General features: G+C 51.4%; 1 protein-coding gene across 5 annotated transcripts in view; it reads left to right on the top strand.

Moving 5' to 3' along the window:
• The first annotated feature begins 1,379 nt into the window (after window positions 1–1,379).
• Window positions 1,380–12,878, top strand: part of LOC138767873 (uncharacterized) — a 91,195-nt gene continuing 79,696 nt past the window's right edge. For 2 of the 5 annotated variants that reach the window (XM_069945725.1, XM_069945726.1), the window contains exons 1-2: window positions 1,383–1,436; window positions 12,103–12,246. In XM_069945725.1, coding sequence (XP_069801826.1) covers window positions 12,135–12,246 — 112 coding nt within the window. In that variant the 5' untranslated portion in view covers window positions 1,383–1,436; window positions 12,103–12,134. Of the gene's footprint in view, window positions 1,437–12,102; window positions 12,247–12,878 lie in introns of all 5 variants that reach the window. The other 3 variants (XM_069945722.1, XM_069945724.1, XM_069945723.1) reach the window with 3 other exon arrangements.

Below are 12,878 nucleotides of genomic sequence, written 5' to 3' on the forward strand. Positions count from 1 at the left end.
CTAATAGTAAGATCCCTGGTGGTCTAGGGTGGAGAAGAGATCAGTGTAATATCCTATTGATCTACAACTACATACTGACTAATAGTAAGATCCCTGGTGGTCTAGGGTGGAGAAGAGATCAGTGTAATATCCTATTGATCTACAACTACATACTGACTAATAGTAAGATCCCTGGTGGTCTAGGGTGGAGAAGAGATCAGTGTAATATCCTATTGATCTACAACTACATACTGACTAATAGTAAGATCCCTGGTGGTCTAGGGTGGAGAAGAGATCAGTGTAATATCCTATTGATCTACAACTACATACTGACTAATAGTAAGATCCCTGGTGGTCTAGGGTGGAGAAGAGATCAGTGTAATATCCTATTGATCTACAACTACATACTGACTAATAGTAAGATCCCTGGTGGTCTAGGGTGGAGAAGAGATCAGTGTAATATCCTATTGATCTACAACTACATACTGACTAATAGTAAGATCCCTGGTGGTCTAGGGTGGAGAAGAGATCAGTGTAATATCCTATTGATCTACAACTACATACTGACTAATAGTAAGATCCCTGGTGGTCTAGGGTGGAGATGGACCCCACATAGCAGATGTGTGGTAACCCAGAGCAACTAATTTCTGCCTAAAGTAAGGTAAAATGAGGTGTCCCTAGGTTTGACTCTGTGGTGTGGTGTATTTTACTGCAGAAGCCTCTGTAGAGCCCTCCATTTTGTTTATTAGCTATCTCAGCTCAGCCACATCCATGTTCTAACATGTGCTTGTGTATTTCTTGTCTGTATACCAAGAGTTAACAAGAGATCTGTGAGGTAAGCCTTGTATCCTTGGTCACAAGACAGAACTCCTCTGATTGGGCCAAGAGATAACTTTTGCCCCAACTCCACCCTTCTCCAGGAAGGAGTGAGATTCCCTGGTTAGGACCAGTGTAGTGTGTAGTGTGTAGTGGGTAGTGTGTAGTGTGTAGTGGGTAGTGTGCAGTGGGTAGTGTGCAGTGGGTAGTGGGTAGTGTGTAGTGTGCAGTGGGTAGTGTGCAGTGGGTAGTGTGCAGTGGGTAGTGTGCAGTGGGTAGTGTGTAGTGGGTAGTGTGCAGTGGGTAGTGTGCAGTGTGCAGTGGGTAGTGTGTAGTGTGCAGTGGGTAGTGTGCAGTGGGTAGTGGGTAGTGTGCAGTGGGTAGTGTGTAGTGTGCAGTGGGTAGTGTGTAGTGTGCAGTGTGCAGTGGGTAGTGTGTAGTGTGCAGTGTGCAGTGTGCAGTGGGTAGTGTGCAGTGGGTAGTGTGTAGTGGGTAGTGGGTAGTGTGTAGTGTGCTTGGCTCTGCCAGGTGAAGTGACCACTGTTCTCAGTCCACCTTCAGGTCTGCAAAGCAGCATCTTTACTCCCAGAACTACTAGATTCCTTTGGTAGAGGAGCCTGGATCATCTGTTTGGTATACTGGTAAGTTCAGAGAAGTCCTCTGGCATTTAGGGATTCTATCCAGTAGATCACTTACTCTGGCACTGGTCCCAAAGTGTCCCACTCCAGTTCAAGCTACTGAGATATCTTCCTCTAATTTCTGCAATTCAGAAAACTTCAGTCATTAGGTCCACCCTGCTCCAGAGACCTTCTGCACAGGCCCGAGTGTATGTGAGACCCTCAGTGTATGTGAGACCCTCAGTGTATGTGAGACCCTCAGTGTATGTGAGACCCTCAGCTCTGCCTAACCTATTCCTCAGTAAGCTGCTCATAAAGATAGAAGAACTGAGAGGACCAGAGTTATTAGCTGCCTCAGAACCCCATTCCATCACTACACTGAAAGCTCCCACAGATCTCACCATTACCTCCTGGTGTTGGATCATCCTGACTGCAGATTGTCACCTTATGCAACTGTATGAACTGTACCAAAGTTTTACCTCAAGTAAAGTGCCTTATTGCTTCCATCCTACAAGTGTGTGGATGCAGTGTCCCAGAACAGGCTGTCTGTTTCTCACTTTAAGGGTACAAACACACACAGCAGATACGCAGCAGATACACAGCAGATTTGATACTATGTTCAGTTATTTAGATCTAATCTCCTGCATATCTGCTGCGTATCGCAGCAGTAAATACGCAGCGTATATGCCGTGTGTGTTTGTACCCTAAGTTTACTTTTATTACTATAGTCAGGGCCGATTCTAGCTTTTGTGCTGCCTGAGGCAAAAATTAAAAAATGGCGCCCCCCACCAAACGTAGAATCAATTGTTTATCAACTATTCCCATGTGAATACCACAGCTATCAGTAAACTTATTATTTTTTCAATGTGTATTATGATGTTATGCAGAATCTCATAACACACCTCAGCTGCTGCAGAACCTCATAACACACCTCAGCTGATGCAGAATCTCATAACACACCTTAGCTGCTGCAGAACCTCATAACACATCTCAGCTGCTGCAGAACCTTATGATACATCTCAGCTGCTGCAGAACCTTATCTTACACCTCAGCTGCTGCAGAACCTTATCTTACACCTCAGCTGCTGCAGAACCTCATCATACACCTCAGCTGCTGCAGAACCTCATCATACATCTCAGCTGCTGCAGAACATCATCATACACCTCAGCTGCTGCAGAACCTTATCCTACACCTCAGCTGCTGCAGAACCTCATCATACATCTCAGCTGCTGCAGAACATCATCATAAACCTCAGCTGCTGCAGAACATCATCATACACCTCAGCTGCTACAGAACCTCATGATACACCTCAGCTGCTGCAGAACATCATAAGCCCCTTACTTTATAAAGAACCTGGCATAATATTTAAGCTGAAATTGTTGTACTACAAGTTTCAGCGCAGAGAGGCTAAGGGCTGGATCCAGACAAGCTGTGCGCTTCATTACTAACTAGTCTGCACAGCATGGCAGCCTGCTGCTCCACGCTATTTAACAGTATAGTGTGGTATATGGCAGTATAGGGTATATATGGCAGCACATGTGGATGCATATGTACATTGTAGTATATTAGTGGAGGGGGTGGTATATAGTAGCACATATGGATATATATGTACACGGGGGGCCCCAGAGTACATATATATCCACATGTGCAGCCATATATACCACCCCCACCACTATGCCCCAGACTGCGGTATACACTGAGCATAGTAGTGGAAGAGGGGGCTGGAGTCCAGCACAGGCAGGAGGAGGAGGGACACACACTCACCAGATACAAGGCTGCTATGGGATCAGGAGCTGTCACAAAGACGGATGATGTGTCCTCTCTCCAGTGTGCACACACTCCTATCTGCACACTGCCCTGTCTGTACGGGCTCTGACTGAGATCCCTCACCCACACGGAGCACAACACAGTGACTGTAATCCCTGACATACAGGCCTGGCTCTGGCTCACACCTGGCTGGCTCCCTCGGGTCTGAGACCTTGATCCCCCTCCCCCAGCCCTAACCTACAATCACCGCCCTCAGCCTCCCCCTTGCCCTGGTTGTAATACTCACTACTGAGGACTGAGGAGGGATCAGCATGTGGAGCCGCTGTGGCCGGCCGTGCAGGCTCTTACCCAATCCTCAGGAAGACTGCCGGGTGACGTCACACATCAGAGAGACGTAGCCCGGCAGTTCCTGGGGAGGGCGGCAGGGGGCGGCCAGGGACTCAGCACTGATAGGAGATCGGGGGCTGCTGTCATTTTAGTGAAGTTACACTTCACTAAAATGACAGTGGCAAGGAAGATTGTGCCGCCCCCTGCAGGATCACAGGAGCTGCCGCCTGAGGCTGAAGCCTCAGTCTGCCTCATGGCAGAAGCGGGCCTGACTATAGTCATGTCTGTCCTGGAGACTATATGCACTGCAACTGTTTACTGTGTAGTCCCTATTACTCTCAGGTTCATGTGTATATCTTGTGTGCATAACTATGTGCAGTGGTATGCAAAGGCTGGTGATCACGTGACCGTGCCCCGTAACCATGGTTCCTCCAATGGCCGTCTAGTTTTGGCCAGGGGTACCATGTGACTTCCTCTTGCTGCGCAGTTCCGGCCCCTTCTCCCAAGCAAGGAGGTCGTGTGTGTGTGTCTCTCTTCACCTTCAGAAGAGTGGACTCGGTGCTCTGCTGTAACAGATCCTGGCTGTCCGCCTGCTCAAGTGCCTGGAGTATCCTCTCATATGGGTGTCGTTCCTGTTCTCCATCTCAACAACTCAAGATATTCACCACAAGTATTATAATCCAACCAGCCTGAGAGGAATGAGTTAATCCATCCAAAGTTTGAAAGAAAAATAAATCCTTTTCCATCCAAAGTTTGAAAGAAACAATAAGACTTTTTCTCATGGAACTTTCACTGAACTTGTTCAAGGATATACAGCTGGTCTCGAGATTATGGAACTCTCCTATGTGACTGAACCTGTTCCCAGCAGATAATAAATGTTATTCTATAATTCTCATAAGCAGATAACAAATGTTTTTTAGCATCCTTATGTATGTATCAACATCCTTATGTAAACAATTTATCTGTCAAAATATATCGTATAAAATATATAGTTATTAGTTAAAATATATAGTTATTAGTTTTTTGAAGTTGATGACGTATATAGTGTATGACTTTGCATTTTACATTCATATCCATTGGTTTTTTCTGTATAAACAAAGGTGGGTTCTCAGAGATAGTTGGAACATTGCTTACCTTAGAAAACTTCTGATATGACACTAGAAAGAATGTTTTGTCTCAAGAACTATTTCCCTCAGAGACATGTTTATCAGTGTTTAAGGACATTCTCAGAGGAAAGTTGCCTGTCTGTTACAGTGGGAATAATGTGAAAGTATCATTGCACAGAATGTGTTATTCTAACCTTTTTGACCTTTTTGAATAATAATAATGGATACTAATATAGATGCTATTGCGCATGACTGAATATCTAAATCACTAGCACCGCCTCATCTATGTCTTATTAGCATTTGTTACCACCCTATATTTTATCTGTCTATAAAATGTGATCACCATAATAAAACTGGGCCCATTTACACCAGACTTGTTTGCAAGATACGTTGTCTGTGTCTTCATTCTAAGTGCATGGTGTGGGAGAGGGGATCCGGACCCATTCTCCAACTTAATTAGGAGACAGCCAACAACAGCAGGCCTTCTTTGGGAAGGCACCTCGACACAGCCTCTCTATTCTTCTATCATTACTACTCCCATCATCCGGCATGCTTCACCTCAGCCTATGCAGCACCACCTTTGCTCTGTCTGGTTAACCCTGCTATATTCCCGGTTGCATCCCGAAGAGACTTTTGCTACCAGTTACCTCAGTTACAATAAACTTGTAACCACCGCTGTTACTGAGCCCTGGCATTGGTGTCCCTTATCTGGTGCCCGACTAGGTACAGCGAAGAATCGCATGCCCAGTGTCCCGCATAGTACCGCAGACCGGTCCCCAGCTGTGCCACCCTCGTGCCAGTACCGTGACAACTCTATACCCTGCAGCTGCCCCGGTTCCTGCCTGCTAGTAACACTTGCACTACGGAGTGGCCCCCACAGGTTAGGGCATCGCATGGATATTGCTTACTTCAAGGTACATATTACTTTGCAGACTGTGCACAGGAAACAGTAAACATAAACATAAGCCATCATCCCCACCGCCTGAAATAACGACAGACAACCTGCTTTACTTTTTTGCTGGGTGAAGATCGGCCACAGCTGATTTATTGAAACCACTTATAACTTCTTCAAACCGGGCACTTCGTGCCAACTTGCATATCTATTGCTACCGGTGCACCGACGGCGGACTCCCACCGTGCGCGTCCGGTCAGCTACCATCAACCAACTCCGCCAGCTGTGACTTAAGGAACCACTTATCTGATAACATGTTCAAATCGGCAAAAGACCGCCAACAAAGTTACTTAACCAACCCAGTTATAAAGAAAAGATGTCTCTCATCATTTTTTTTTTTTTTTTTTTTAAAACGTCTAACAAAAGTCAAGGGAGGGAGGGAGGGGAAACCACGCTAAGGAGAGCTTCCTTGAACTGAGCGGGACCGGAACCTCGGAGCTATAGGTAAGGGGCTGCGCCCGCCCCCCTTTTCTTCTGATTGGCCTTAATACGCGGGAACAGCTAACATAGGACAAGCGGTCCCGGGGGAGGGGGGAGTATGAAGGCTGGACACCCACAGTGTTAACCCTTTCAGGCGGTGGCAGACGCGGACGGAATACTGGAGATGGTGTCAGGGCCATACACAGTCAGAATGCACCCTCCCTAAGCAGTCGGGTGCCTAACAGACTGTGCACAGGAAACAGTAAACATAAACATAAGCCATCATCCCCACCGCCTGAAATAACGACAGACAACCTGCTTTACTTTTTTGCTGGGTGAAGATCGGCCACAGCTGATTTATTGAAACCACTTATAACTTCTTCAAACCGGGCACTTCGTGCCAACTTGCATATCTATTGCTACCGGTGCACCGACGGCGGACTCCCACCGTGCGCGTCCGGTCAGCTACCATCAACCAACTCCGCCACGGAGGAGACCATGTACCCCTACACTGGGCTCCGACCCCCACCCAGCAAATAAAGCGCCTGCTCAATTCCATCCTGCAGGCCTGAAAGAAAAATATCCGTGCCAATTTCGTTCAGATGCACCCCATCAGATGCCATGAGCCCCCTATTATCGCCCTCCAGTTGCCTGTGACGCACGACCACCCCAGCCCTGGAGCGAACAAACCGAGCCATCCTAGCATTCAGGGTACGCCTGGCCCTCTCCACCGCGTCGGGATCCCTAGCATACTGCCAGACCACCCGGGGCACGATCTCCGACCAGACCAAAACCAATTCCGGAAACAGCGGCCCGAATCGCTCAACATCCGCTCGCATCAGGGTCATTAGTTCCCCAACCTTCAGCTGGCACAGATCGTTGCCCCCCGCGTGGACTACCAGTATGACAGGGCCCGCCACGAGGCTGGCAACAGACATCACCTCAGGTAACACCTGGGACCACTGGAGGCCCTTAATCCCACGCCAATGAACAGCTATGCTCCTGAAGCCAAGATTCCGTCCGCCCGGCCGAATATCCGCTCTCTGACTCGCTCTGAAGACGTAAGAATGTCCGATTATCCATACCACAGGAGGGATCACACCTGGAAAAGAAAGAGTGTAAGTAATCACAACAATAACTCCGGGCGTATGTAACGCGCAAAACAGGCCGACCTCCATCTCCCAATTCTCATGATGTCCCCCTCCGGCAGACCCGCCCTTGCGGCCTCGGTGGCGGCTCCAATTCTAAACGAGTGAGTACCGAACTCCCTCGGGGAGTGACCTAGTGCCACCATAATTTTCTTAAAGAGCGACCGGAATTGAAAAACCGTCAGCGGGGACCTGTCCTCGTGCAGAAAAAATTGCTCTCCCGAAGCGCGACATTGCAAAAATTCGTCGACTAGGACCACCGGGCAAACTGAGCCAGCCACGGAACGCAACGTTAGCCACGCCCCTCGTCCGTAACAGTCCGTTTTTGACCGACGCACCCGAATCCTGACCGCGTCCGCGCCGCGCACTACATCTACTTGCAACAAACCACCCGATTTTAATTTGGAGGGAGGAAGAAGCTCCCCCACTCGCAGCGCCCCGAAAAAGGCAATGCCGAACGCTGCAGCAAATAGCGTTGCCTCATAGGAGGACTTACAGACCGCCGGACAAGCGGAGACTATCTGATCCAACAGCCGGTACGATATGGGCCTGCGCATATCAACCCGCCTATTCTCCTTTTGCCAACCCTTTAACGCCTGACGTATCAAAAAATTTTTAGTGACGTCCTCCCAACCCATCAGCTTGAAAAAGAATGAAATGCCGGACAGCCGACGCTGCGCAAGGGAGCCCGAGCCCCCGCCTCACGGAGCCGCAACAAGAATTCCACAGTAACCTCCAACCTGCTCGTGGAGCTGGATGATACCTCTCGCGCTCCCACCAGTGCACACCACTCCGCCCACGCCTTACCGTGATGACTCCAGGTGGCCGGCGTAACCGACGATGACACCAAGGACATTAATTGCTGACCACCAACTCCCACAGGTGGGCCGGGCATTGCATGCCCTCCTCGCTGGCTCCAGGGTGAAGGGCGCGGAACTCCTGCCAATGAAAACGCGAAAGAGCATCAGCCACCACATTATCTGCACCTGGAACATGACTGGCCCTGAAATATATGTTGAACTCTAAGCATTTCAAAACTAAATAACGAAGCAAACAAATCACGGGAAGGGAGGAGGAAGAAAGGGAATTAATGCACAAAACGACAGCCATATTATCGGACCAAAAGCAAATGTGTTTGCCGGCGAGTTGCGGGCCCCACAGGTCTACCGCCACAATGATGGGAAAGAGTTCCAATAGTGTCATGTTTTTGCAAAGGCCGGAATCCACCCAGTCCTGGGGCCAAGTCTCCGCGCACCACTCAGCACCAAAGACCGCCCCAAAACCAAGGGAGCCCGCCGCGTCCGTGAATAAAGCCAATTCCGTATTGGTCAGCCTCGAAGACCTAAGGCAAGTGCGGCCATTGTACTTAGACAAAAAAGTCTGCCAGACCAGTAAGTCGGCCTTAAGTGTACGAGTCAGACGAATACGGTGCGAGGGGGACCTCGCCCCTTTTGTTGCCATGGCTAGTCTCCTTGAAAAAATTCGCCCCATAGGCATGACACGGCAAGCAAAAACCAGTAAGCCTAAGAGAGACTGTAACTGTTTCAAGGTGACCTTCCGAACCCCCAAAAAACCATCAATCAGCCCACGCAGTCTGTCCAATTTGTCAAAGGGAAGACGAAAGACCATGTCCATAGAGTCAATCTCTATGCCTAAAAACGAAAGCCTGGTGACCGGGCCTTCCGTCTTCTCTGCAGACAACGGGACCCCGAACTTGGACATAAAAAATTGAAAAGTAGACAGCAGGAACTTACAGGCGTCGCTTCCCCCGGGGCCCACAAACAGGAAATCATCCAAATAGTGTATAGCCGAATCTAGGCCGGTCTCATATCGCACCACCCACTCCAAAAAGGAGCTGAAAATTTCAAAGTAGCGGCACGAAATAGAGCAGCCCATTGGCAAACACATGTCAAAATAGAAACCACCTTCCAAAAAACATCCCAGCAAATGATGGCACTCGGGATGAACGGGGAGCAATCGGAAGGCGGATTCTATGTCGGATTTGGACATCAACGCCCCCTTACCTGCTTTTCTCAGCAACATGACCGCCCGGTCGAAAGATACATAAGAGACCGATACATCATCTCCCGGAATGCCGTCGTTGACCGAGCAACCCTTGGGGTGCGAAAGATGATGTATGAGCCTAAATTTTCCAGGTTCCTTCTTGGGAACGACGCCCAGAGGCGACACCCTCAGATTGTGAAAAGGAGGGCGACTGAAAGGGCCCGACATCCGACCCAGCGAGACCTCCTTACCAACTTTTTCCCGGACTATGTCAGGATGATCACGGGCCGACTTTAGGTTGTCTGCAAACAAGGGGGAGCTGGAATAATTGAATGGGATGAAAAAACCAAACTGAAAACCACAACGCAACACCTCTGCCTCCCCTCTATTGGGATACCGATCGAGCCAAGGGGCCATCGCGACTACGCTCACCGGCGTCCTTGAGCTCGGGAGGGGCAGGCCTTGATACTGGCTTACCTGGGGGCTTGGGACAGCGCACAACTGTGTGGGAGCCTCCACATGCCGAGCATTCATGCCTGTATTTACAAAGCCCGGCGAACCTGCAGTGCCCCTCGTTAAAGAGCCAGCAGGCTCCCGGACGGCGCACGGCCACTGACCCGGGGGAGGATTGACCCGGTACAGTGGCCCCTCCCTGAAAGGGCGTTGGTTTCGGGGATAGCATGAGTCTCAGCCACACATCCGTGGCCTTGACCCCCCAGCCGATCTCCGGCTGAAGGGCCAACCGCCTACGAAAATCTTCATCATAGCGCCACCATGCGGTGCCGCCATGAGATTTGTACGCCCCATAGATGCTATCCATGTAAATAAACATCTCGGCACACCGTTCCGGATGCTTTTGGCCCATCACACAGCCCATGACCGCAAAGGCCTGCAGCCAATTGTTCATAGTTTTCGCTACTTTTGGCTTGGCTGCAAACCTGACGGTGTCCGATGGCTGTCGACGTTCCCTGTCAACGGTATGTTGGTCAATGGATACTAAAGACCATATATCTAAATACTGGTGCGACCAAATCCTTTCCCGTGTTTCACTGTCCAAGTGGGCCCCCAAAGGGCTAACGCCACAGAAAATGGCATCCTTGTGGATACCAGCAAGAGGAGGGGGGGGAGGCTTGGGAACTGGAACAGGGGAAGGATCAGCCGCTGGGACCGTCAACTTGCCCAGGATAGATTTCAATGCTGCAACCACCTCAGTGTCCCTCTTACCCGTACTCCAAGCACCCGCAAAATCAAACTCACCATCCGGAGAAGAAGTGGAGGCCAATGGAGGCACAGGCTGCTGAACCGATTGGATCACTGGCAAAGTTGGTGCGACCGGCACTGAAGGGGCGGGCACCTCAGGCACCAGGTTAGCCCTTCCACGGGAGGAAGATCCTCTGCTGTGACGTACCTCTGGCCGCTCGGACCTCTCGGAGACACTCGAATACCCATCGGAGGAAGATGGGGAACGCCACCTTGAGGATCTCGAGCGCCTGGAACTTCTGGACCTTCCAGAACGATGGCCGGAGCGCCGGTGATGGTAACCACGCGACTCACCGCGGCGGTGGCGCCGTGAGTCCTGTGATGAAGACGTGGAGTTGGACCTACTGCGTCGACGGCTCCGGTAACGCGTGGATCTGGACCTGGTGGAAGTAGCACCGCTCACAACGGACGAGGCCCTGGATACAGGCGGTCCATGTGCAGCGATCGCAGGAGGGGGTGCTAACGCCGCAGGAGCAGCGATGGTAGCGGGAGGGGGCTGGGCTTCTCTCAAAACGGGGGGGTTGTCCGCAAACAGATCCGGAGAGGTGACCAACCCTGTAGGGGGAACCTCCTCTGCAACGGCCCCCGCAGTCACCGACTCAGCAACGGGTTGGCGCGACGGAATGGGCGAACCGTCCGACCCTGATGACACGCTGGCCCTGCCACCCATGGTTTGCCAAGCTATATCGCCACCCAGGCTACAGGAGGGACCCGCGGAAGACAAAAACCCCGCAGCAGCCGCAAGGGGTCTGAGGGGGACAGCCGCTGAAGGCCGAATAGGTGACCGGGGGGAGGCTAAACGGGTTCTGGCCAGAGAAGGGGGCACTACTAAGGGACCGGAATCGGCGCCCTCTAACGCTGCGGACTGGGTTACTCCGCCGCCCGTACTCACAGCCGACGCAACTGTCCTCCGGGATCTCCCACGCGCCCGACCGGAAACAGGAAGTGCCGGGCTAGGACTCAGACGCTCTGGGGGGCGCACAGCGCGCGCCGATCTCCGACTCTCCGGACCACACAGGGGGGGATCTTGCATAACCGGAGGGGGACCAAACTCCGCTAGAAAGCTGCGGAGCCAGCCCTCACCCTCCGACTGGGCGCGCGCCCGCAGCGCGGCCCGCAGGTTCTCATCGGCCGCTGCCATGGACACAACACAAGGAAACCACGCTAAGGAGAGCTTCCTTGAACTGAGCGGGACCGGAACCTCGGATCTATAGGTAAGGGGCTGCACCCGCCCCCCTTTTCTTCTGATTGGCCTTAATACGCGGGAACAGCTAACATAGGACAAGCGGTCCCGGGGGAGGGGGGAGTATGAAGGCTGGACACCCACAGTGTTAACCCTTTCAGGCGGTGGCAGACGCGGACGGAATACTGGAGATGGTGTCAGGGCCATACACAGTCAGAATGCACCCTCCCTAAGCAGTCGGGTGCCTAACATCTCCTGTGTGTGCTGAGAGGCCGGGCCACCATAACACCCTCGGACCCCACCGTGAGAAGTAGGTTCCAAGTAGGCCCCAGTTGCACCATAACACCCAGCAACCCCTCACAGTTAAACCAGGATACTGCAGATGCTCTCTCCACCCCTGACCCCATGATTTAGAGATGGGGGGGGGGGGGGTATTTCTACCTATAATATTACACTGACGTATGTGAGAAGTTTCCACTGTTCATACCGTTCCCACAATGTCTTGTACTATGTACTATCACAGGCAATGTTCTCGGTAAACCACGTCCCCAGGAAATGGCCGGGCACTTCCTCTTTTCTGCAGTTGGCTCGGTCCCATCTCTACAGCCGGCCATGAAATCTGTGCTGCTTCTTCTCCGTCTCTGTCTTCTCATCCCTGGGATGAGCGGTGAGTAGTCGTTTATATCGCTGTTATATTCCTCAGCGCTGTACAGGGATTGTCACATCAGTCCCAGTCCTCAGCAGAACCCTCTCCCCATCTAATACCCACCAGGGCCAGGCTCATAGTGCACAACGTACAGATTGTGCCCACCTCGACCCCTCCATAACATACAGGATCCACATGCCTGTCCACCAGCCTTTAAGCTCCTCATCATTCCATATACTACCCGGCCCCCCCAGCTACAGCCAAGTTCACAACACGATGCTCACCATCCCATATACCTCCGGCCCTCCCAGATTTGCCCCTCGGGTGCAGCCAAGTTCACAACATGATTCTCACCATCACATATACACCCCCCCTCCCCCTGATGTACCCCCGGGTACGGCTAGGCTCACATAACTATTCTCACCATCACATATACACCCCCCCTCCCCCTGATGTACCCCCAGGTACGGCTAGGCTCACATAACTATTCTCACCATGACATATACACCCCCCCTCCCCCTGATGTACCCCCCGGGTACGGCTAGGCTCACATAACTATTCTCACCATGACATATACACCCCCCCCTCCCCCTGATGTACCCCCGGGTACGGCTAGGCTCACATAACTATTCTCACCATGACATATACACCCC

The sequence above is a fragment of the Dendropsophus ebraccatus genome, chromosome 11 (genome assembly GCF_027789765.1).
Source record: "Dendropsophus ebraccatus isolate aDenEbr1 chromosome 11, aDenEbr1.pat, whole genome shotgun sequence".
Classification (NCBI taxonomy): Eukaryota; Metazoa; Chordata; class Amphibia; order Anura; family Hylidae; genus Dendropsophus; species Dendropsophus ebraccatus.